Genomic DNA, 27,048 nt, shown 5'->3' on the forward strand with positions numbered 1-27,048 from the left:
ATATATGTGAAGATTATTTGGCTTTATTCAACAATTCATGAATCAGGCAGCATCCCATCTACCAAGTAGAGACATACTCCAAGGAGTTGTACAAAATGGAAGGTTTTTATAGGCAGTAGGAAAGTGGTGCAAGGAAGTTATTAGCAAAAGAAAAGAAAGGATTGTTTTAGGCCGGGACATCTTTTAGGGGAAGGAAATGGCAGGGGTCTTATCATGCAGATTACCTCACTAGAGCTAATCAGGAAATTTCAGATTGATTGTTTAAAGAGCACATTTTCTTTTTTTGTTGTTTGTTTTTTTGTTGAGTTTTTATTTAGGAGCACATTTTCTTGAGAGAGATTGAAACTGGTATTGTCTTGTTTGCTGTTATGGGGGCACATGACCCCATTTGGGGCTTGTTATTTTCGTTTTTAACACGTGCTTTTCTTTCCTTCTTCTGAAACTTCTTGCCTAACAAAGACATACACCACCGCCCACCCCCAAGTGAACTGGTGTCCAGTATTTGCCATTGGAGTAAATTACTGAGTGCTATGGAGGCGAACTGAAAGGCCCATACCTTCCATACTCCCTGCACACCTAATGTTAATCTAAATGTTTTTAAACTTTTCATTTTTAATTAGCTTTAGACTTAAAACTGTTGCAAAAATAGAATTCCCAAATACTCTTAACCCAGCTTCTCTATCAAAGCCAGGAGATTAACGCTGATAAATAACCAATCTACAAACCTTATTCAGATTTCATCAGTGTCCCTTAGTGTCCTGTTTCTGGACAAGGATCCAATCCAGGATCATATGTTGCAGTTAAGTTGGTAACTCTCCTTAGTCATCTTTTATCTGGAATGGTTACTCAATCTTTCTTTGTCTTTCATGACCTTGACACTTTTGAGGTGAACTGGCCATTTATTTTGTAAATTCTGCAATGTAGAATGTTCCTCAATTTGAGGTTGTCTGATACTTCCTCATAATTAAATTCAGATTATTCAGTTGAGGCAAGACTACCCCAGAAGTGATGTATTCTCAGTGCATCTTATCAGGAGACACATGAGATTAATTTGTCTCATTATTGGTGGTGTTAACTTTATTTGCCAGGTTTCTCCACTGCAAAGCCACTCTTCCCATTATAATTAATGTGTCTCATGGAGAAATACTTTAGGTCTATAAAATTATGCTGTTTTTCATCCTACTTCCACCTACTACATCCATTGATAATTCCTGCCTGAAAACTTATTACCAGGTATTTGCCAAACGGTGATTTTTTTTTTTTCGGATTCTGTTATTCCTTCTACATTTATTAATTATAATTCTGTTACAAATAGATTTTCCTTCTCCCCATTTAATTTATTTACTAACTTATATAAGTATAGTCTGGATTTTTTAATACTATAGGTTATAATCCATTACTATCACTATTTTATTGCTCGTATTGTCCCATATTTGGCCACTGGGAAACCCTTTGGATTGGCTCCTGTATCCTTCCAACGTATCCCCTTTATTTATTTATTTATTTATTAGTACTTCCTTATTTTCCTGCACCGCAGGATGTTCCAGGTTGATACTGTACTTTCCCAGCCCTAGTCCTGGAATCAGCAAATTTCCCAGGGATCACTGGCTCCTTTTACTAGAAAATTATATTTAGAAACCCAGATTAGATGTGCTCATTGCTACTGGGATGTCTTTGCTTCTTGACTTTCTCAGATATGAAATATATGCATCTGTACCCACACATCTGTATCTATCTGTATGTATACCTATACAGATAATCCATGATTTCATATGATATCTCCAATTCCAGTTCAATACCACAGGGCTTCTTCTAGCCATCTCCATTTCCTTTTCTGTAACTCCTTTCTCTGACAGTGAAAAACTCGGCTCTCATTAACCACAGTGCATTTATTTATTTGCTCAGTCTTGAGTAGAAAGTAGTTCTAACACATATCCCCAAACCCCATATAGCTCTTTTTGTATTTAGTCTTACAGTTCATAGTAAAAATACAATACCCCCCCAAAAATAAAATAAATAAAAATACAGTTTTCCCTACACCCATCTGTATGGTAATATTACTCATTTGTAATATACATAGGTTCATTTGTTACTGTTTGTATTTTATTTGGGGCTCCCAAACACACATCCTGGTTGATTTTAATTATTTTTTGAGTATGTGAAACATTAACATGGTTCTGGAGGTTAGAATTAGACCAGATCTACTCACTTACTCCTCCATCATTCCTTCTCTCCCAGTTCCATTCCCCCATTTTTTCCATACTGTTCCCAATCACCCATTATAGCTAACCAACCAATCTCAGTTTGTTGGGGGTTTTTATGGTTAAATATACATAACATAAAATTTACCATTTTAATTATGCTGTTCAGTAACATTAACTCCATTTGCATTGTGCAGCCATCACCACCATTTATCTCCAGAACTTTTTTCATCTTCAAAAACCGAAACTCTGTACCCATCAAACAATAATTCCCTTCGCCCCTTCCTCCAGCCCCTGGAAACCACCATTCTGCCTTTTATCTCTATGAATTAGAATATTCTAGGTACCTCACATAAGTGGAATCATACAGTGTTTGTCCTTTTATGACTGACTTATTTCACTGAGCACAATATCTTCAGGATTCATCCATGTTGTAGCATATGTCAGAATTTCCTTCCTTTTTAAGCCTGAATAATTTTCCATTGTACATATATACCACATTCTGTTTATTAATTTATCAGTGGGCACTTGGGTTGCTAACACCTTTTCGCTATTGTGAGTCATGCTGCTCTGAACATGGGTTTACAAATATCTGTTCATGTCCCTGCTTTCACTTCTTTGGAGTATATATCCAGAAGTTGAATTGCTGGGTCACATGGTATGTTTAATTTTTTGAGGAATCACCATAGCATTTTCCACAACAGCTGCACTATTTTACATTCCCACTGGCAGTGCACAAGGGTTCTGATTTCTCTACATCCTTGCCAATGCTTGTTATTTTCTGCTTTTTTTATAATAGCCATCCTAATGAGTGTGAAGTGGTATCTCATTATGGTTTTGATTTGTATTCCTTTAATTAGTAGTGATGTAGGAAATCTTTTCACGTTGTTTGTTGGCCATTTGTATATCTTTGGAGAAATATCCTTTGCCCCCCCCACCTTTTCTTTTGGCTGCACTGTGCAGCATGCAGGATCTCAGTTCCCCGACCAGGGATTGAACCTGGGCCATGGCAGTGAAAGCCTGGAATCCTAACCACGAGGCCACCAGGGTTTGTTTGTTTGTTGTTGTTGTGTTCTAGGAGTTCTTTATATATTCTGAATATTAATCCCTTATCAAACATGATTTGCAAATATTCCCATTCCATGGATTGTACTTTCACTCTGTTGACAGTATCCTCTGATGCACAAAAGTTTTTTATTTTGATGAAGTCTACAGCACATGTTTTTTTCTTTTGTTGCCTGTGCTTTCGATGTCATATCCAAGAAATAATTGCTAAATCTAGTGTTATGAAGATTTTTCCCTATGTTTTCTTCTAAGAGTTTTATAGTTTTAGCTCTTATGTTTAGATCTTTGATCCATTTTGAGTTAATTTTTTAATGTAGTATTAGGCACAGGTCCAACATTATTCTTTTGCATGTGGATATCCAGTTTTCCCAACACCATTTGTTGAAAAGACCGTCTTTTCCCCTATCAAATAGTCTTGACTCCATTGCTGAAAATTATTTGACCATATATGTGAGGATTTCTATTCTATTTCATTGGTCTAGATATCTGTCTTTTTGGCAGTACCACACTGTTTTGATTACCATCTTTGGTAAGTTTTGTAGTAAGTTTTGAAATCAAGAAGTGTGAGAGTAAGATTGTTTTGGCTATTTGGGGTCCCTTGAGATTCTGTGTGAATTTTAGGATGGATTTTTCCATTTCTTCAAAAAAATCATTGAGGTTTTCATAAGGATTGCATTGAATCTGTATGTTACTTTAGGTAGTATTGCCATCTGTCTTGGTCAGCTCAAGCTTCCATAACAAAATACCATCGACTGGGTGGCTTAAACAACAGAAATTTATTTTCTTACAATTATGGAGGTTGGAAGTCTGAGATCAAGGTGCCACCTTCTCACTGAGTCCTCGCATGGCAGAGAGAGAGTGAGCTCTCTGGTGTCTCTTCTTATAGGGACACTACTGCTATCATATCAGGCCCCCACCCTTATGCCATCATTTAAATGTAATTACTTCCATAACGGCCCTATCTCCAAATACAGTGACATTAGGGGTTAGGGCTTCCAGCATATGAATGGGGCAGGGAGGACACACACAATTCTAAGTCCATAACAGCATCTTAACAATATTAAGTATTCCAAGTCTTGAACACAGGATATCTTTCCATTTATTTATGTCTTCTTTCATTTCTTTCAGCAATCTTTGTAGTTATCAATGTGTTAAGTCTTTTGCTTCCTCAGTTAAGTTTATTCCTAAGTATTTTGTTCTTTTGATACTATCATAAATGGATTTGTTTTTTTTTATTTTCTTTTCTGATTGTTCATTGTTAGTCTATATAGAAATGCAACTGATTTTTGTGTGTTGATTTTGTATCCTGCAACTTTGCTGAATTCATTTTTTAGCTCTAACAGGGTTTGTGTGTGTGTGTGTGTGTGTGTGTGTGTGTGTAATCTCTAGGGTTTTCTATATATAAGATTATATCATCTGTGAACAGAGATAAGTTTACTTCTTCCTTTCTAATTTGGATGCCTTTTATTTCTTTTTCTTGTGCAACTGCTCTGTCTAGGACTTCCAGTACTATGTTGATAGACATCTTTTCATACATATCCTTAAGGGCCTTTTTTACATCTTTTTTGTGTGTGAATTGTCCATCTCTTTTTCCTATTTACTTTCACGGGGTTTTTTTGTTTGTTGTTTGTTTTTTTTTTGGTTTTGGTTTTGTTTTTTTTGGTGCTTTGTCACAATGTTTGAGAATTCTTTACACATTAGGAATATTAGTTCCTCATCTGTGATGTATGGTGCAAGTATTTTCTTCCAGTTTGACAGTTGTCTTTTGACTTTGTTTATGGTGTTCTTTGTCATTGAATATTTTTATTTTTATGTAGTCAAATTACCAGTGTTTTCCTTTATTGCTTCTAGAGTTAGAAAGCCTTTCTCAATCTCAGGATTAAAGGGGAATTTATTTACATGTGTTATCTTCTAATAACTGTATGGTTTCATCTTTTACATCTAGCACCCTGATCCATTTGGAGTTTAATTTTGTGTATGGAATGGGGCATGGATTTAATTTTATATTTTCTAAATGGCTATCCAGTTTTCCCAGCACCATTTATTAAGAATTTTATCTTTGCCCCACTGATTTGAAATGCCATCTCTATCATATACTAAATGTCCATACATATTGATACTTGGTTCTATTTCTAGGCCTTCTGTTCTGTTCCACTGGTTGGTTTGTCTATTTATGCACTACTACCACACTGCTTTAATTATAGAGACTTTACAGTACATTTTAATGTCTAGTACAGCTAGTTTCCTGATGTTCCTTTTTTTATTGTCAAATTATTCAGTTTCTCCTTTATACCATTTATACAGCAAAGGGTTCTGTTGGCATAGATCTACATCTTTTGGAGGGTTGTGATTTGTTGATTCATGAACAATGGCCCCTGCATAATTGTACACAGATACCCTGGCTCGTGTAACACTCGTTATTAATATTTTTGATTTTCACAGTCTGGGTTGATGAACAAGGCCTTCTGCTGTTCTGGCTTTTAGGAGTAAGAATGTGGTTGGGACCTATCTCAGAAGTCTAGATTCACAAATCTGGGATAAAAGTTTGTTTCAGTAACCAGATCTAATTTGATATGGGGCATTTTGTGTTTGGGGTCTTAAATTTGTTTCCGGCCAAATCCATGTTGTTCTTTTGATAAGTTATGAAAAAAACAAAAAAAAGAATATTAGCTAGTAGTACTTGGTGTTTGTAAATAAGTGGTCACAGCAGGGTTTTTAAAGGAGGTCCAGACTCCCACCCTTAGACTTCAGGGCTCTGCAGACACCATGAAATTTTATGCAGTTTTTTTTTTTTTTTTTGCGGTACGCGGGCCTCTCACCGCTGTGGCCTCTCCCGTTGCGAAGCACAGGCTCCGGACGCGCAGGCTCAGCGGCCATGGTTCACGGGCCCAGCCGCTCCGCGGCATGTGGGATCCTCCCAGACTGGGGCACGAACCCACGTCCCCTGCATCAGCAGGCGGACTCTCAACCACTGTGCCACCAGGGAAGCCCTATGCAGTTTTTGCAGATACTTTTTTAAAAAAAAAAATTTATTTATTTATTTATTTTGGCTGCGCTGGGTCTTAGTTGCAGCACGCGGGATCCTCACTGCGGCTTGCAGGCTCATAGTTGTGACATCTTAGTTATGCCATTCGGGCCTCTTAGTTGTGGCATATGAACTCATAGTTGCGGCATGCATGCAGGATCTAGCTCCTGGACCAGGGATTGAACCCGGGCCTCCTGCATTGGGAGCACAGAGTCTCAGCCACTGGACCACCAGGGAAGTCCTTGCAGATACTTATTTATTTGATTTTTTTCTTGAAAGAAGGTTTATGATTTCATAAGATTTTCAAAGAGATTCATGACCCTTAAAAATTTAGAACTGCAGGGCTTCCCTGGTGGCGCAGTGGTTGTGAGTCCGCCTGCCGATTCAGGGGACGTGGGTTTGTGCCCCGGGCCGGGAAGATCCCACATGCCGCGGAGCGGCTAGGCCCGTGAGCCATGGCCGCTGAGCCTGCGCGTCCGGAGCCTGTGCTCCGCAACGGGAGAGGCCACAATGGTGAGAGGCCCGCGTACCACAGAAAAAAAAAAAAAAAAAATTTAGAACTGCAATCAAAGACAGTAGTGCCCGGTAATAATAGCCTTTGAGATGTCCAAAATTTGTGCCCAACAACAGGGAGTTAAAAGAAGAAGTTTCTATCACATATTACATTCATATGATGGAATATTATTCAACTAATAAACATATGCTTACAGAGAGTTGACCAGATCAAGGAAAATACTGGAATGATACAACACTGAAAATGATGAATAAAAAAGTATTCAGGGCTTCCCTGGTGGCGCAGTGGTTGAGAGCCCGCCTGCCGATGCTAGGGGACACGGGTTCGTGCCCCGGTCTGGGAGGATCCCACATGCCGCGGAGCGGCTGGGCCCGTGAGCCATGGCCCTTGAGCCTGCGCGTCCAGAGCCTGTGCTCCGCAACGGGAGAGGCCACAACAGCGCGAGGCCCACATACCGCAAAAAAAAAAAAAAAAAAAAAAAAAAAGTATTCAAATTTTGCAAAAATCCCATCCCCAAATTTTTTAATGGGTAATTGAATGGAGAAGAAACTGGCTACGTATCTGACACCATGCATTCTGCTTTGTGTTCACTGTCTCACTTAAACTGGAAATTGCACTATCTTGAAAATTGGTCATTCACAAGATGTTTTTGATAATGAAGCTATTTCAGTGCACCAGAGAATATGTTAAAAGACTGTTAAAGAACTTTTTTTTTTTTTTTTTTTTTTTTGCGGTACGCGGGCCTCTCGCTGTTGTGGCCTCTCCCGTTGCGAGCACAGGCTCCGGACGCACAGGCTCAGCGGCCATGGCTCATAGGCCCAGCCGCTCTGCGGCATGTGGGATCTTCCCGGACCGGGGCACAAACCCGCGTCCCCTGCATCAGCAGGCAGACTTGCAACCACTGCGCCACCAGGGAAGCCCCTTGTTAAAGAACTTTTAGTTGTAATTTGTTTCAATCATACTAATTTCCTTTTTTGTCCCTACTTGTGTTATAGACATTGGCTCGATTGCTCATAATTTTTCTGCTGCCAGGAAAATAAATGTCATCTACAACTCCAGTTATTTATTTTTGTTTAAGTGGAAAGTTACACAATGCATTGACTGTGTAACAATTATATTTTAAAGTCACTATGTAGTATTTCATTATCGAGATGTACCTTAATTTATTCGCTTTACTGCCTACTAAAGAGCATTTATATTTCTATATTTTAATTGTGAAATTGTCCCAAAAGTACTCTTGTGCATACAACTTCACGTATTTTTATAATGAATTCCTTTGGGTCAGGCATTAGACATTTATTAAGAATTTGCGGGCCTCCCTGGTGGCGCAAGTGGTTGAGAGTCCGCCTGCCGATGCAGGGGATACGGGTTCGTGCCCCGGTCTGGGAGGATCCCATATGCCGCGGAGCGGCTGGGCCCGTGAGCCATGGCCGCTGAGCCTGCGCGTCCGGAGCCTGCGCGTCCGGAGCCTGTGCTCCGCGCGACGGGGGAGGCCACAACAGTGAGAGGCCCGCATACCGCAAAAAAAAAAAAAAAAAAAAAAAAAAAGAATTTGCAAATATGCAAAATCCTAATCTAGAACTCAGGGAGACAAAGTACTTTTAAAAAGTGAGAATCTCGGGCCTCCCTGGTGGCGCAGTGGTTGAGAGTCCGCCTGCCGATGCGGGGGATGCGGGTTCGTGCCCCGGTCTGGGAGGATCCCATATGCCGCGGAGCGGCTGGGCCCGTGAGCCATGGCCGCTGGGCCTGCGCGTCCGGAGCCTGTGCTCCGCGGCGGGGGAGGCCACAACAGTGAGAGGCCCACATAACGCAAAAAGGAAAAAAAAAAAAAAAAGTGAGAATCTGTGTTTTTAAATTACAAATAATGTAATGGGGGAGATAAAACTTGTATACAAATGTCCAAAGTAAAGGATGAAAAAGGGCACTAGTTTACCCTGATCGTATGCTATGAGAGTTCATAAGAGGAAGATATTTGTATGACCAGAGCTGTCATTGTCATGTCATGTCATATCTAAGTCAGACTGATCCCATAAGAACTCTATGGAGGTGAACTGAGTCACCTATATTTCCTGCAATTTTCATTCTAATCATCAGAAATCCAAAGTATGGGGACTTCCCTGGCAGTCCAGTGGTTAAGACTTCGCCTTCCAATGCAGGGGGTACAAGTTTGATCCCTGGTTGGGGAGCTAAGATCCCACATGCCTCATGGCCAAAGAAACCAAAACATAAAACAGAAGTAATATTGTCACAAATTCAATAAAGACATTAAAAATGGTCCACATCAAAAAAGTCTTAAAAAAAAAAGTGTTAAAAAGAAATACGAAGTATGACCAATGGAGCAAGATGATTCTATAGCTGTTCAGAGAACACTGAGGCAAATAGGGCAGGTGCAGAAACATAATAAACCTATCTGGCGAGAAGAGCTGAAAGGAAGCATCACTTATACACAGGACTTGGCCTGAATGACTTTTAGTTCTCTTCCAGGCAGGTCTCCAGCACACATAAATGTAGTTACCAAATCAAGAAGTTTGCAACAATTGGGAGCTGACAAGCAAAAACAACAAAAGCAGGGGCTTCCCTGGTGGCGCAGTGGTTGAGGGTCCGCCTGCGGATGCAGGGGACGCGGATTCGTGCCCCGGTCCGGGAGGATCCCACATGCCGCGGAACGGCTGGGCCCGTGAGCCGTGGCCGCTGGGCCTGCGCGTCCGGAGCCTGTGCTCCGCAGCGGGAGAGGCCGCAGCGGTGGGGGGCCCGTGTACCGCAAAAAAAAAAAAAAAAAGCCATTTTGTGAAAAAGAGCTGTTTTTAGAATATCCTGAGCTATTATTTCATGTTCAAAGGAAGATTGTTTAAAAAAATAAAGTATTTCCTTTTTCATCTGCCGTTTGGGAGTAGCTTATACTTAACAGAACTTTAAAATATGCATTTAACAATTAATGCGTGGTTATTGAAAAACTACACTTAAGCAAAACTAAGAAAATTGAAGATCACAACCCAGAAATAACTAAAGTAATCTTTAAGGATAAAACTTCCTAGATATGTTCAGTCTGATTTGTCTGTCTATATTATCTATGTTAATATATACATGTATTTTACAAATAAGACCACATAATGCCCAGTTGTTTTGTAATCTAACCATATCCTGAACATTTTCTATGTTATTAACTACTTCATTACTACTAAATTTGTGAGTACTGAGAATTGCTGTTTTATAGAAATCTTTAATTTATTTAACATGCTGTTGTCTGACTCAGAATCTTGAACATTGCCTGAGAATGTACATACCTCTCAGTGTATTGATTTTGGGTTGATGTTTAGACTGGATGTTTACATCCATAAAGCTCAATACAACATTTAAAAATATGACATATAGGAAAAGTTTCAAGTTACATCAGAAATTCACTTAGTTAAATATCAGTCATGTAAATATTTTGACAAATGTATAGATTGGCCTGTCAACAAAAGCGATGTGCAGATGTTCATGGTGCTAAAGGAGGCCATGTTACTGCACACAAAGCAACTAATTATTAATATCTATAATGACTGGTGATCAGAAAGTGATGTTTTAAGAAATTTTCATCTTTTTTTTTCTTTTTGGCTGCGTTGGGTCTCCATTGCTGCGTGCGGGCCTTCTGTAGTAGGGGCAAGCGGGGGCTACTCTTCGTTGCAGCGTGTAGGCCTCTGATTGCGGTGGCTTCTCTTGTTGTGAAGCACGGGCTCTAGAGCGCAGGCTCAGTAGTTGTGGTGCACAGGCTTATTTGCTCCGTGGCATGTGGGATCTTCCCAGACCAGGGTTCACACCCGTGTCCCCTGCATTGGCAGGCAGATTCTTAACCACTGCACAACCAGGGAAGTCCAAGAAATTTTCATCTTAATACAATAGTTTATTATTTATATGTAGGTGTTTCTTGTGTTTAATTATGTTTAGGAAATTATTTGGGGGCTTTGTGTTAAAATGTGACTGATTATATTTTTCACATTTTAAATATTGGGGAAGAGGCTCCTGGTTAGAGTTTCTACTCAGAATGATTGCTTTTCCAGGAACAGATTACTAATGTTAAGGTGAAGATATCTATATATATATCTACTTCTCATGAGCTGTCAAGTTCTCCCACTCCCCCGGCCCAAACCTTGTGTGATGTGGGATCCATGCCCTCTGAAGAATAAGAATGTCTGTCAATTTAGGGACAGGGATGTAACTGCAAGCTTCACTGGGTGGTGTGTAGATGGCTGAACTTTGCTTAGAAGGATTTGTACAAAGATTTGATGATAGAGATCTAAAGGAGCATGATTTTGCTGGGTCAAGAACAACTTGTCCCATAACTCATCATCTGCCTTTTTAGGGCCTTTTGTTTCACATTGTGGGTTTGTGAAAAGTCCCTTTGAGATGTATAGAGTTGGAAATGCACAGCTCTGCTCTGTTATTTCTGAAGCTTCCTCTGACTTTTTAAAAATTATTCTTTCTTGTACTGACCAAGGCCCCAAGTCTGAATTTTTATTTAGTCAGAGTATAGCTGAATTAGCGTATTAGGACAGGTTGTTATGCTGTGGTAGCAAACAACCCCCAAATCTCAGTGGTTTACAAAATAACTTTTTATTTTTTGCTCATTATGCATCAGCATAGGCAGGGTCCCAGACTAAAGGAGACTCCACCATCCTGTAGCTAGCTGTACCATCTGAAACACACAGCCTCCTTGGCCACCACATCAGCAACAGAAAGATTAGAGAATTATGTGGTCTGGATTATGTGGAAGACTGGATACTTGAAAAACTGGACAATGGTGAGACATTAGTAATTAAATTAGTAATGTCTACCACACTGGCTAAGACCCATTTCTTTTTCTGTGTATAGGAAGTTGCTTCTGTAAATTAGGTGTGAATTCTTTTTGGAGCAAGGAAGACATCCTGGACTGTGGAAGGAGGTTAACAAGAGGCCTGTGCACAGGTGAGTGAGGAGACTAAGGAAACAGGAAGCCTTTTATATGAAAGCTCACCTCCTCTGTGGGAAGTCAGTTACTGTTTGAGGACACACCCCTCAAAGGCTCTAGAACTATGGAGAAGATTAAGCTCCTTCAGCATACAAGTTCCCAGAGGCACTTCACTGTCACTCGTATCACTCCATTCGTATTTTCTTTTATAATCTATCCTGCCCCATGAGGAGGAAGGAGTTAATTGTGTTATTTATGATTATAAAACATATGCTTAAGGGAAAACTTGAAAACACAGGAAAACAGGGACTTCCCTGACGGTTCAGTGGTTGAAACCCCATGCTTCCAATGCAGGGGGCGCAGGTTCCATCCCTGGTCGGGGAACTAAGATCCTACATGCAGCGTGGTGTGGCAAAAAAAAAAAAAAGAAAAGAAAAGAAAAAAAATACAGAAAAACAGATTCCCCCATAATTATACACCTAGAGACAAATGTAAAAATTTAATTGAAAATCCTTTCAATCCATTTTCTATGCATACACATATGCATGTATATATTTTTCCTATAAAAATAAGATTACATATACTGTTTTATTACCTACCTTATTCACCCAAAGTTGTTTAACATCTTAACATCAGCAAAGATTTGTTTTTATGGCAACAATGTTTCCATTGTATGGATACACTATATTTTGTAGGATATTTAAATTCTCTCCAAGTTGTTTCCATTGTCCGCAGTGTCTCCATCATACACCCCACACTCATCTTTTGGATAGAGTCTCATATAGAATTATTTCATCAGAGGATATACATGGTTTAATTTCTGCTAACATTGCCTTGTTGAAAGTTTATACCAGCTATTATTCTACTGTGTGTGTCCATTTCCTCACATCATGCTATTGTGACCTGTCATCAGTCTTTTAAAAATTTGCCAAATTGATAACTGTAAAATGTTATTTCCTTATTGCTTTAACATACATTCCCTTCATTACTAAAACTCTTGATAGGTTGAGGAGCCACTTTATTATCTAGTGAGTTGTTCATGCATATCCTTTGCTCATTTATCTAAAATTATTGCTTTTTTTCTGAAAATTTAATTTAATGTTTTAAATTTTTATTTATTTATTTATTTTTGGCTGAGTTTGGCCCTTGTTGCTGCATGCGGGCTTTCTCTAGTTGCAGCGAGCAGGGGCTACTCTTCGTTGCAGTGCACGGGCTTCTCATTGCAGTGGCTTCTCTTGTTGCGGAGCACAGGCTCTAGGCACATGGGCTTCAGGAGTTGTGGCTCGCAGGCTCTAGAGCGCAGGCTAAGTAGTTGTGGTGCACGGGCTTAGTTGCTCTGCGGCATGTGGGATCTTCCCAGCCCAGCGCTCAAACCCATGTCCCCTGCATTGGCAGGCAGATTCTTAACCACTGCGCCACTAGGGAAGCCCTGAAAATTTAATTTTAAAAGCACTATCCAATAAGAATTTTTGTTTTTTATCTGACTTGTGAGTTAAAGGCTTCTTTTTTTTTTTTTTTAATTTTATCATTTGCCTTTTCATTTTGGTTTTAGTATTTGGGGCTAGAGTTTTTAAAATCTCAAATATAAGTTTTTTCTTTGTATTTTTCTGCCTTGTATGTTATGTGTCCACAAAATATAAATACATTATATTTGTCTGACGTACGTTTACAGATATTTTATTTTTATATTAAATATTTTATCAAGTTAGAACTTCTTTTTGGCTTATGGTACAACCACAAAAAATAGGCTGAGAAATTGCTACTTTGATAAACTCTTAAGGTTTCCATTGTGATCTTGTACATTCATTGGAGAGTTTGAGTGCCTCCCATGTAGTATTTTATGCCCTGAGGAATTAATAATGAACAAAACCAACAAGATCCCTGCTTTTAAGTTTAGTGGGAAGAGTCAAATAATTGACAAGCAAATATATAATATAATGTATAGTAGCACTGAGAGCTAGAAGGAAAAATAAAGCAGGGAAGGCTAAAGTGAATGACAAAGGGTAATATTTTAATAGTTTGGTCATAGAGGTGAAGTTTAAGCAGAAACCTTCATGGAGGGAGCAAGTGAGCTCTATGACTATCTTGAGGAGGAGCATTCCAGAAGGAATATACAAAGCCTCCAAAGGGAACATGGCTGGTATTATGTGGTGTGTTCTAAATAGTCCATGGACATTTAAGAATAATATCTTATTGGTAAGTGAAAATTTTAGGATTGTTACCAGGATACATCCAGATGTGGCCTTTTGTGAATTTTTATAAGCTCTCAGGGATTCTTTCTAATATAAAGATTCAAGTATTTTATTTCCTCCAGAAAACACTCTTATTATTCACTTTTATTCACTTTTTTCCTCCCACTGTTCTGTTTTATTCTCCCCTTTTACGTATATTTTAGGTCTTCTGGATCTCTCCTCCATATCTCTGACCTTTGTTTTCAGAATTCATTTCTTCTGTGTCTTTTTTTCCTCTGAATTCTGAGATGTTCTCCTAGGCTTTTCCCTCCTGATTTCTAATGTATCTGGTGCCTTCTTGTCTAATAATTCTTAAAAGAAACTATTACTTGTCAGAATTGTCTCCTGTGACAAAGCCCTTACAAAAGGTTTCAGTTTCCTTCTCCCATTAACCCCTAACTCTCTTAATTGGGCCTTTTCTAACTCTCTTAATTAGGGAATTTATTGTTCATTCCCCTCATTAATGGCAGTAACCACAGGGAGGCAGTTTATGCTGATGGAAACTTTCATGGGCAATAAAATACAACACTTGGGTTCGTATCCCACTCATTGTGGCCTTGGGTCAATATCATAACCTCTCAGGCATTCTAGCTTCTCTTATGTATAATGTGAGAAATAAAATCAACTTTATTTAACTAACAGGGTAGTTATAAAAGTAAAACTAAATGAAGTGTATATGAATGGCACTGCATCACCTCACCCTAGAATCCTGGGGATCATTCCTGCACTTATGTACTCTACCTTCCCTAGTTATGAACTAACTACCTGTGATCTTCTGTAATTCAGCCCCCAGTACTTGGGTGCTGGTTCCCATCCCATCTCTCCTGCTCAAGATCATTGCTCCTGTGCAATTGTCTCCTGTGTCCCTGCATTATTCATTTTTCTTTACTGGGTTATTCCCATCACTATAAACCATGCTGTAATCTCTCCCACATTCAAAACAAACAAGCGTTCCTGGATTCCATATCCATTTCTAGCTCTATTTCTCTGTTCTTTTCAACAAAACTCCTTGAAAGGGAAGGCTCTTCTGTCTCCACTTCCTTTCCTTCCATTTTCTCTTATAAGTTTATTTATTTATTTATTTTTGGCTGTGCTGGGTCTTCGTTGCTGCGTGCAGGCTTTCCCTAGTTGCAGCGAGTGGGGGCTACTCTTTGTTGCAGTGCTCGGGCTTCTCACTGCGGTGGCTTCTCTTTGTTGCGGGGCACAGGCTCTAGGCAGGCGGGCTTTAGTTGTGGTACGCTGGCTCAGTAGTTGTGGCTCAAGGGCTCTAGAGTGTAGGCTAAGTAGTTGTGGCGTACGGGCTTAGTTGCTCCACGGCATGTGGGATCTTCCCAGACCAGGGCTCTGAACCCATGTCCTCTGCATTGGCAGGTGGATTCTTAACCACTACACCACCAGGGAAGTCCCACCTTCCATTTTCTCTTGAACTCACTCCAGCCAAGCTTTTGTGTCCTCCACTCTAGAGAATCCACTTTTGTTGAGACTTCTAATGATCTCTCTAATGCCAGATCCAATGGACAGTTCTCGTTCCTCTTACCACTTGACCTATTGGTAGCATTTGACAGTTGTTCTCACCTTCCTTCTTGGTATACTTTCTTCACTGGGCTTTCAGTGAAGCCCAATTCTCTTTTTTTCCTTCTATTCCACTGATGTCTCCTTTTCAGACTCCTTTCTTTCTTTTTTCCTTTTCATCTCCCTGTTCTCTAACCGTTGGAGCCCCTCAGGCTCAGGTTTTGGACCGTTTTTCTTCCTTACCTTTAATCACTCTGTAGGCAATCTTACCTAGTATCAGAGCTTTAAATATCAACTGAACATCAGTAACTTCCAATGTTATATTCCTACATTTGGACTTTCTCTGAACTCCCAGATAGAATGTCTAATGGACATCTGGCATTTCCACTTAGACATATAATAATCATCTCAAGTATTAAGGTAAAACAGAATTCATAATTGGTCCATCCAAACCTGCTCCTCTCACAGTCCGTTGTGTTAAAAAATAGCAACTTCATACCTCTAGTTGCTCAAGCCAAAAACCCTAGCATCATCTTGGCCTCTTTTTTTTTTCTTTTATACCTAAAATCAGTAAATCCTGTCAGCTCTTCCTACAGAGAATATATAGAATCTGATCAATTCTTGTCACCTCCCCCATGACCATACCACCCTAAGGCAAGCGCCTCAACCCCTTGCCAGGATTACTGCAGTAACCTTCTCACTAGTCTCCCTGCTTCCCCCCCTTGTCCTCTTAGTCCATTTTCCATGAGTGATCCTTGTAAATGTAAATCAGATTATGCCATTCCTTGGTTTGAAGTGTTTCAGTGGCTTCCTGTCTTACTCAAGAGTAAAAACCAACGTTCTTACAATGGCCCACAAGCCCTGTGTGATCCAGCTTCCATCTACCTCTCTGGCCCTCATTTTCTCACTCACCCCATTCCAGCCACTCTAGTCTCCTTCCTCTTTGTTGTTAAAGCCTGCTCTTGCCTAGAGGCCTTTGCATTTGTTGGTCCCTCTGCTAGGACTGTGCTTCCCCTAGATATCTGTGTCAATGTCACATTCCCAATGAAACGCCTTCTTAGACCACCCTTCATTTCCCCATCTCCTTAATCTTTTTATTTTCCTCTATAGAACTTTGACCCCTTTACATATAAATAGGAATATCAATGTCAGTATATCAATATTTGTTATTGTCTCCTTCCATTAGAACGTGAGATCCGCTGGGACAGACTAGATTTGCTATCTTCCTTACACATAGAACCATGCCAACTGAGGTGGGAACTCAGTAAATATGAAAGAATTCCTGACTCCTTTTTCTCTCTCTGCATCCATATCCAATCAGATGCCAGAACCAGTTGATTTTACTTCTCTGACACCTTGAATTCATCCCCTTCCTCCTCATTTCCACTATCACTATCTTGGGTCAGGCCCTTTGTTTGCTTGGGAAAGTACAGGCACCTTTCAGCTGATCTCCCTGACTCCAATTTTACTCCTCTCCACTAAAATAATCTGGCTATATTGGCCCTTTCACTTCCTTTTTTAAATTCTTCAGTAGCCTTCCGTTCATTAATGGGTGAAAACCAAACTTGTATATATTCAGTCAGTATTCATTGGTCACCTTTATACTTCAGTCGCTGTGGCCCATACTATTTACAGTGATGATGAGACCTGGTCCTCATAGTTAATGTCATAAGCATTGTCTTCCTCTAGATTCTAGAATTAATTAGATTTAAATTCAGATTAACTAAAATTAAATTAAAAATTCAGTTCCTCAGTCATACTAGCCACATTTCAAATGCTTAGTAGCCACATGTGGCTAATGGCTACATTATTGACAGTACAAGATGTGAAGATTTCCATCATCACCAAGGTTCTGTAAGACAGCACTGGTCTAATCCTTGCCCCAAACTGTACAAGTCATTCCCAGTTATTCTCTGCAATCCCAACACACTGTCTACTTTTGGTCCACTTTTTGCCACTGCTCTTCACTGTGCTCAGAATGCTTTTCTGTCCTTTTTCTGCCTATTAAAATCCTCTGATTTTAAGCCCCAAATCATATTCTGTAACTTACAGGAAATTTTCCTTGACACCAGCCCCCAGTGATTTAACTAGTCTTCCTTCTGACGGCACCCCTCCCCACCGTGGGAACTCAGCAAGACAGTCTGGCTGCTCACTTCAGCACTATTGGAATTATTTCCCGCTGTTGCCGATGGAAATCAAAGAAAATGGACGTGACGTCTCTGCAGGTGGACGGCAGTAAGAGGGGCTTATTTAACCTGCTTCTCAGTGCAACTTGATAGGAGAATACAACATCTTAAAGTTGCATATGTGTGGCACTAATGTTTCTTTTTAAATAGTGGGGGGAAAATGACCTAGAAAACCAAATTGCAGTTTGGTAGCCAAAATTAACTCTTGGTTTATTTGTCCTTTGTGTGTGAAAAGTCCTACTATTCCGTGCATCTGACTTCCTCACGTATCTGTTGATCAGTTTTGGTTCTTCTTAGTTCTATTGAGATCTATCCAGTTGACACCAACGGCCTTAGCGGCAGCAGACTCTGGAATGACTCCTTACACCTTTCTGGGCTGCATTTCTCTAGACTTCACTCTCCAGGGAGGAGTTTTCTTTTCTTACTTTTTGACTCTCTTGCACACCATATGCATTAAGGATTCTGGAAACTTCTAGCATGCAAAGTGGCCAAGAGAATAAAGTACTTGATGATAAATCACAGTATTAAAAAAAAAAGTGTGGGTGCTCCTTGCACCTGTAATTAGAACCAGCCTTACTACCTTCCTTAAAAACCCCTGAGTTCTCATTATCTTGACGTAGGCCATTCTCCACCAGCCTCAGCAGTTGTCAGCCAGAGAGGAAGTGATGTTCTTCAGGAAAGCAATAGAGAGGGCTTATGTGTAAAATAAGGATTGCTGGTCCAAGAAGCTTCTAGAAATTGAGTTCCCACTCAGGTCAATATTCTGGAGGTGTAGGTATGCTTGTAAGATGCCTGTAGTACTGTGGTTTTTTTTCTCCTGTCTATTAAGTCCAGCTGGGGCTGGAGGCTTTGACGAAGCCTCTTGTATGGATGGTGTGGCCCTTTTTGAACTTAGAAGGAGAATGTAGAGCCGGGGAGGTACCCAAGAGGTTTTGCCTGTTGAACCCAGAGAAGCTGGAAAACTTTGTTTAAGGGTTGTCTTTTTCACAGGGTTTGGCCTGCACAGGTATGCTGTGCTCCTAGCCTGTAGGTACCGTCCTCATCTTTAAGGGGTAAAGTCTGAGTGAGTCTGAGTTGTGATCCTCCTTGCTGCAGCTGCAAAGGAAGGTCTGCTTGGTACAGCTAGCTAGGAGCTGTCTAGGCCTCCTCTAGGGTGTAGATTAGCATCAACAAGATAGGGACTGTCCCAGCCAGAATCCGTCCTGCTAACGTGCTTGGATTCTATGTCAGTGCCGAAGCACATCTGCCTTGAATCCATCTTTCAGCTTCCTTATGGTTTAGGAAGGGGCTGGGTTTTGTCAACTCAGTAGTTCTTGGCATTAGTGTTGTGGTGGGACAAGGGGAGAGCAAAGGAAGCAGAGCGGGGACCCTGGAAGTACAGTTGTTTTAAGCTCATCTATTTAGGCGTGCTGAGGCAAGCTCGGTTTATGAGATTTGCCCCTTCTCCCCCTACTCTGTTGTGTTTTTTTTTTCAGGACTCTGCACTTGTTCAAGAGAAGAATCTAAAGAAATCCAAGCAGGACAGGTAGTTCTAAAAGCCATGACCCAGGTAAGTTGAAGTTTCCTCTATCCTTGAAATAATAGCAACATGTGTGTTCTTTATCCTGAGACTTCCCTGTCTGGCTGAGCCCCATTCAGTAACCTGCTCCCAGTTCCTCCATTGCAGAGAATGAGCAATAGTGCCTCACCTCCCTCTGTGGCCCTCTCTTCTCCAACAGTGTTCACATACGTGCACAATGTTTTTACCAGAGCACCAATGGAGCAGAAATATATTCTCCTGAGAGAGATTTGAGAGCTGCCCTTGTCAGAACCATGGTTGAACAGAGCCAAAGATAAAATGACTTTGATCTTTTCCATTAACCCAAGTAGTTTCCTTTTTTTCTTCTATTTTAAAATATCCCCTCTTTAAAAATCATAAAACATTTCACAGTATTGAAAAATACATACAAAAACGTGTCTATAACATATATAGGTATAAAGAATAATAAAATGAGTTGATATATTTGTTTAATGTACCATCTAAGCAACCTTATCCCTTCCCACATCCCTTCACATATCGTATTACCACCTCACCAATGTTAATGACTACTTTTAATTTTGCGTTCGTTAGCACTTTGATTCTTATAATTTACCATGTATGAATGCCTGCTGAACAGTATACTGTTGAGTTTTACATTTTTAAATTTGATGTACAGTTGTCATATTCTCTATATTTTTTACCATATTTTTTCGCTCAACACAATGTGATTTCAAGTTATTCACGTTAAATTGTGTAGCGCTAGGTCAGCAGTTCTTAAAGTGTGGTCCAGGAAGACTTTGAGACCCTTTCAGGAGGCCTAGGGGTCAAAATTACTTTTATAATAATAATACTAACACATTATTTGCCTTTTTAACTCACAACTCTAATGAGTGTACAGTGGAGTTTCCCAGAAGCTATATGAAATGTGTTATCCCAACAGATTGGGGAGTTCCCTGGTGACCTAGTGGTTAGGATTCCTGGCTTTCACTGCTGTGGCCTGGGTTCAGTCCCTGGGTGGAGAGCTGAGATTCTGCAAGCCGCATGGTGCAGCCAGAAAGTAAAATTAAATTAAATTAAATTAAGTTGGCCAACAGATTGAATACAGAAGATGTGAAAATCTAACTCTTTCATTCAGCCAGTCATTAAAGAGATTTGCAAAAATGTAAAACAGTGCTACTAAATTTTTTTTATTTTGACAAAGTTATTTTTCATAAAATGTGTTATTTATGTTAACATGTAACAGGTTTATTATTAGTTATTTGAATAAATTAATAATTTTTTAAATTTATCTCTTTTAATTTCTAATGTATATATTGATAGATTTAACCAGCATTAATGAAAGTCTTCAATAACGTTAACAGCTTTATTTATTGTATATATATATATAATTCACATACAATGAAATACACTCATGTAAGTATATAGTTCAGTGCTTTTCTAGTATATTTGCAGAGTTGTGCAACCATCAGCACAAACTATTTTAAAACATTTACATCACTGCCAAAAAAAATCCTGTTTGCATTAGCCGTCACTCCCAAATTCCCCTCCTCATCCCCTGGCAACCGCTAATTTACTTTCTGTCTCTATGGAATTACCTTTTCTGGACTTTTAATATAAATGGAATCATTGAATATTTGATCTTTTGTATGTGACTTTTTTCACTTAACATAATGTTTTCAAGCTTCCGTGATGTAGCATGTATCAGTATTTTGTTCATTTTTATACCAAACGATATTCCATGGATATGTATAGACCACATTTGGTTCAGCAATTCATCAGTCTGTGGACATTTGAGTTGCTTCTACTTTTTGGCTATCATGAATAATGCTGCTATAAGCATTGGTATATACCAATGTTTTTAGGTAGACATATGTTTTCATTTCTCTATACTTAGGAGTGGAATTTCTGGGTAACATTTTAACCCTATGTTTAACATTTTGAGGAACTGTCAAAACTGTTTTCCAAAGTGGCTACCCCATTTTACATTCCTACCAGCAATGTAAGAGAGTTCCAGTTTCTCCACATCTTCACCAATATGTGTTTTTTGGGAGTTTTGTTTTGTTTTGTTTTGTTTTCATAATAGCCAATCCAGTGGATGTGAAATGGCATCTTATTGTGGTTTTGATTTGCATTTCCCTAATGATTAGTGATGTTGAACATCTTTTCATGTGCTTATTGGCCATTTGTATATCTTCTTTGGAGAAATCTCTTCAGATTCTTTGGCTGGTTTATAATTAGGTTGTCTTTTTTATTACTGAGTTGTGAGAGTTTTTATATATTCTGGATTCAAGTCCCTTATCAGATAAACAATTTGCAAATATTTTCTCCCAGTTTTGTGGGTTGGAATATCACTTTCTTGATGAAATTATTTGCAGAACAAAAGCTTTAAATTTTGATGAAGTTTATTTTATCTTCTTGTTCTTTTTGTTTCTTTTTTGTGTCTGGTGCCATATCTAAGAAACCCCTGCCTGACCAAGGCTGTGAAGATATACTCCTATGTTTTCTTCTAAGAGTTTTATGGTTTTAGCTTTTACATTAAGATCTACAATGTGTTTTGAGTTAATTTTTATATATAGTGTGATGTGGGGTCCAACTTCATTCTTTGCATATGGATATCCACTTATTCCAGCACTATTTGTTAAAAAGACTAATCTTTTCCCATGAAATTATCTTGGTTGGTTTAATTTAATATGTGGTAGTCCTTAGGGAGCTGGTAGAAGATGCCTTTCTTCAGAGAGGTTTTGCAGCTAGGAGTATTCTCAAATTCAGCACACTTTAATTTTTCTCCTGGGGTTTCCCCCAGCTGCATGAATTTCAACCTCACTAAAAATGAGACAACCAGTCATTATGTGCTTCCTAAGGGGATGCTATAGTAAGTACACAGTATGACCTCTGACATATTTATGTCCCCTAAAAAATATGGAAGTAGAGAAACATGTTAAACTATACCATGAAGATAAGATCAGCCAAATCCAGAATATGGGAAATGCTACTGATTCAAATGTTTGTTTAATGAATAAACAGCAATAAAAATTTTTAAAGGGTCTATGGGGGCTATAAGAGATTTGAGACACTTTAGTAAATCCATAAACTAATTACAAGGGGTGGATTTTGTTTGAATCCTGATTTGAACAAACCTACAGTCAAAAATCACTTTTGAGGGGCTTCCCTAGTGGCGCAGTGGTTGAGAATCTGCCTGCCAATGCAGGGGACACGGGTTCGAGCCCTGGTCTGGGAAGATCCCACATGCCATGGAGCAGCTAGCCCCGTGAGCCGCAATTACTGAGCCTGTGCGTCTGGAGCCTGTGCTCCGCAACAAGAGAGGCCGCAATAGTGAGAGGTCCGCGCACCGCGATGAGGAGTGGCCCCCACTTGCCGCAACTAGGGAAAGCCCTCGCACAGAAACGAAGACCCAACACAGCCATAAATAAATAAATAAAATAAAATAAAAAAATAAAAAAATCACTTTTGAGAAAAGTGGGGTAATCTGAAACTTGATCTGGTTATTAGGAAATTATTGTTAATTTTATTAAGTGTGATAGTGATATTTGGTTATTATGCCTTTTTTAAAAAGTCTAATCTGTTAGATACTAAAGTATTTGTGGGTGAAATACTATAATGTTTGGTATGTGGGATTTGCCTGAAAATATACCAGGAGTAAAAAATGGAAAGGAAGACCTAAAACAAGATTTGCAAGGTCTTGTTAAGTTACTGAAGCAGAGTGATGGATTCATGGGGGCTCATTATACTATTCTCTGTACTTTTGTGTATTTTGAAAATTTTTGTAATCAATTTAAAAAATAAAAGTCATTTCATTTAGTAGTGCACGGGTTTATTGTTTCAGGGATTGGTGACATTTAGGGATGTGGCCATAGAGTTCTCTCAGGAAGAATGGAAGTGCCTGGAACCTGCCCAGAAGGACTTGTACAAGGATGTAACTTTGGAGAACTTCAGTAACTTGGTCTCACTAGGTAAGGACATTGTATAATACAGGACCAGCCAGGAAACAAGGCTCCCAGGGACTACAACAGTGGGAGGCTGTTACCACCTCCGGCTGGAGGGGGTAAAGAGAGGAAACACTGCCACTGGAAGATAGTGAGAGCTAAAGCCATGGAGAAGGGCCAGCTGGTAGCCACTGTACCTACCTCTAGAACTCCTGGGTTAAAGGAGGGAGCAAGAGGGATAAGAAATATCCTGAACTGTCTTCCTGCCCACTGATGCTTTCCATCTACCAAACCCAATGAGAAATGATAGGACCAGGGTAATACAGGTAATACAGACAGCTTACAGGTAAGCTGTCTGGGGCACAGCTGGGCACATAGCAGGGCCAAGAGTAGTGAGGAATGGATTGGGGAGAGGGAGAGGGCAAATGGAGAATAAAATTTCTGGTTTCTTCATGGTGAATTTCTGGGAAGACTTACAAGTTTCTGGCTAAGCTTCTGTTCTCTGTCTTCAGGGAATTGTTCTGTGCTTTGTTGAGGTGGAAATGGGTAGTGCCATTGGCACCTCCACCTTCCCACCCTTTGGACAACCTTCACACCTTCCTTTATGTAACTGCCTCTCTTCCTTAGCAACCAAGAGACTGGGTTTGAATTTGGAAACAGCACGATCATGCCCCATTTCTTTTCCTATAAACAGGACTTTCCCTTTCTAAGCCCGATGTCATCTCCTTACTGGAGCAAGGGAAAGAACCCTGGATGGTTGTAAATGATATGACAGGACCATGGTGCCCAGGTGAGTGAGGGCTGATCCAATGGGGGGAGGTCACTGGGAATAATAGCCCAGCAGGTGAGTCAACTCATAACAGTAACTTGAGTTATTGTCAGGAAACGCCCTCAAAGCCCTACTAAAAACTGCGGAATAAAAGCCTGAGACGTGAAGCCATGAAGAACAAAGACCTTGCCAGCATCAGCTTCCAAGGGAACCTTGCCTTTATCCCCATTAATTCCTCTCTGTCCTTTCTTCTCTTATGTTTTCTCCTCATTTCAAAAAGGAATGTGCCCCTCTCTAGTGGCAACTATTTTACCTGTAGTTTGCATCCTTTTTTCTGCAAGTGTCTTCATTCCTTAAAAAGTATTTATTTTCTTAAAACAGCTTTTCACTTCACCTAATTCAGCAATTCATTTATTCTCTTAACTTTTGAGAGGTAAGGATGTGTAGTGTCTGAGGGAATACTCTGGAATCAGATTTTTTTTTTTTGGCTGCATCAGGTCTTAGTTGCGGCATGTGGGATCTTTCGTTAATGGCGCGCAGGCTTCTCCCTAGTTGTGGTGTGTGGGCTGCAGAGTGTGAGGGCTCAGTAGTTGTGGCGCATGAGCTTAGTTGCCCCGCGGCATATGGGATCTTAGTTCCCCAACCAGGGATTGAACCTGCGTCCCCTGCATTGGGAGGCGGATGCTTAACCACTGGACCACCAGGGAAGTCCCTGGAATCAGGTTTTCTGAGTTCAAATCCTGGCTCTGCCACTTACTAGATCTGAGAGTTTAAGTAAGTTACTTAAATTCTCTGTGCTTCAGTTTTCTCCTCTGCAAATGGGATTAAAAATAGTGCCTTTCTCATGTAGTTATTGTGGCTTTTTTATGAGTTAGTATGTGAAAATGCCCAGAACAATGCCAGGCAATAGTGACCACTAAAAAAATGTTAGTAAGTATTTGTAACTGGCACTTGCTGGACAGAAATGGAGCCTTTGAATACTTAGTTATGTTACTACCTCATGACTTCTCTGTATTGTTGTCATTTATTTTCATCTGGGATCATTTTTTCTCTATCTGAAGAACACCCTTAATATTTACTTTTTTGTAGGTCTGCTGTTGACAAATTCTCTCAGCTTTTGACCACATGAAAATGTCTTTATTCTACCTTTTTTCTTGTAGGATATTTTCACTGAGTATGGAATTCTGTGTTGGCAAGAATCTTCTCTCAGCCCAAAGAAGAACTCATTCCACTGCCTTTTCTCTTCCAATGTTGTCATTAAGTCAAGTTGTTCCAATTTTGGAAAATGTTCCACATATATTTAAAACTAGTGTTCTTTGGATGGGGCATTCACCTCTTTAACTATAACCCTTTTGATTATGTGATTTAGAGTCTGTATGTCCTTTTAACTTTCTCTGTACTTCCACTATCAAATTCTGAGAGCTCTTTTTTTTTTTTTTTTGCGGTACGCGGGCCTCTCACTGTTGTGGGCTCTCCCGTTGCGGAGCACAGGCTCCGGACGTGCAGGCTCAGAGGCCATGGCTCACGGGCCCCGCCGCTCCGCGGCATGTGGGATCTTCCCGGACCGGGGCACGAACCTGTGTCCCCTGCATTGGCAGGCGGACTCTCAACCACTGCGCCACCAGGGAAGCCCTGAGAGCTCTTAATTGTATTATATATTTTGCTACTACATATTACATTTTTATAAAGATGAAATATAGATCCTTGTTGCAAATTGTATTTTTATCAGTACGGTCCATCCTTCATTTTGCCACTTAGTGGCATTTAACCTTGAATTCTATTTTTTCTGATATTAGTATAAAATGCCCTGCTTTTGTTAGTTTAAAAAATTATGGTGTATCTTTGCTTATCCTTTTTAAAAAATTATTGCCATTTTAAGTGTGTCCATTATAATCAGAATTAGAGTTTCCTTTTTTAATCAATCTGAGAGTCCTTGACTTTAGTAGAATTTAATCCATTCTCATTTATTGTGATAATTCATGTGTCTGTTCTTACTCCTCCCATTTTATCTTATATTTTCTGTTCCTCATTCTCTTTATTTCTAGCTATTCCTGTTTTGCTCACATGTTATTACCCTTTCTACCTTTAAGCAATTTTGAAGTTGTATGTCCTATTGCTTTGTAATAGAATAGTCTTTAACTTGACTTTAAGAAATGTGCTTAGGGCTTCCCTGGTGGCGCAGTGGTTGAGAGTCCACTTGCCGATGCAGGGGATATGGGTTCGTGCCCCGGTCCAGGAAGATCCCACATGCCGCAGAGCGGCTGGGCCCGTGAGCCATGGCCGCTGAGCCTGCGTGTCCACAGCCTGTTGCTCTGCAATGGGAGAGGCCACAACAGTGAGAGGCCCGCGTACCGCAAAAAAAAAAAAAAAAAAAAAATGTGCTTAAACCTGTGTTTCTCTTCCCACCTCAAGACTGAAATAGAATTTTTTTCTTTTTAGTAAAGTTTTTAAAAAAATATTTTGAAATCATTCTAGTTTAGACTTATAGAAAATTTGCAAAATTATTACAGAGAATTCCCGTATACCCTTCACTCAGCTTCCAAATGTTAACATTTTATGTAACCATAGTACAGTTATCAAAACCAGGAAATTAACATTGGTATAATACTATTAACTAATCTACAGATCTTATTAGAATTTTATCAGTTTTCCCCCTAATGTCCTCCTTCTATACCAGGATCCAGTCTGGGATTCCCACATTGCATTAAGTTGTTTTGTCTCCTTAGTATCCTCCAATCTGTGACAATTGCTCTGTCTTTCATGACTTTGATCCTTTTGATGAGTACTCTTTCGGAGAATGTCTCTCACTTGTGTCTGCTTGATATTTTCTCACAGTTAGATTGAGATTATGCATCTTTGACAGGAATACCACAGAAGTGATGTTGTGTCCTCTATGCATCATATCAGGGGTTGCCTGATGTTAATATGGCTTTTTACTGGTAGTGTTAACCTTGATCACCTTGGTTAAGGTGTCTCTCATGTTTCTCTCCTGTAAAGTTAATACTTTGCAACTGTAAGTGGTAATTATCTTGGAGGGAGATACTTTAAAACTATATGCTGTTTCTCCTCATTTTGCCCACTGGTTTTAGTATCCATTGGTGGATCTTGTCTGTAACAATACAATAGTGTTGCCTTGTGTTGATTTTCTATGTCCC

The 27,048-nt window shown here is 39.7% G+C and overlaps 1 protein-coding gene across 4 annotated transcripts in view; it reads left to right on the forward strand.

The window, feature by feature from the left end:
• Positions 1-27,048, forward strand: part of ZNF565 (zinc finger protein 565) — a 109,467-nt gene that overhangs the window by 77,606 nt on the left and 4,813 nt on the right. For 2 of the 4 annotated variants that reach the window (XM_060084835.1, XM_060084838.1), the window contains 4 exons: positions 11,657-11,749; positions 19,137-19,210; positions 23,025-23,151; positions 23,819-23,914. In XM_060084835.1, coding sequence (XP_059940818.1) covers positions 11,657-11,749; positions 19,137-19,210; positions 23,025-23,151; positions 23,819-23,914 — 390 coding nt within the window. Of the gene's footprint in view, positions 1-11,656; positions 11,750-17,550; positions 17,711-19,136; positions 19,211-23,024; positions 23,152-23,818; positions 23,915-27,048 lie in introns of those variants that run through there. The other 2 variants (XM_060084837.1, XM_060084836.1) reach the window with 2 other exon arrangements.

The sequence above is a fragment of the Mesoplodon densirostris genome, chromosome 19, assembly GCF_025265405.1.
Source record: "Mesoplodon densirostris isolate mMesDen1 chromosome 19, mMesDen1 primary haplotype, whole genome shotgun sequence".
Classification (NCBI taxonomy): domain Eukaryota; kingdom Metazoa; phylum Chordata; class Mammalia; order Artiodactyla; family Ziphiidae; genus Mesoplodon; species Mesoplodon densirostris.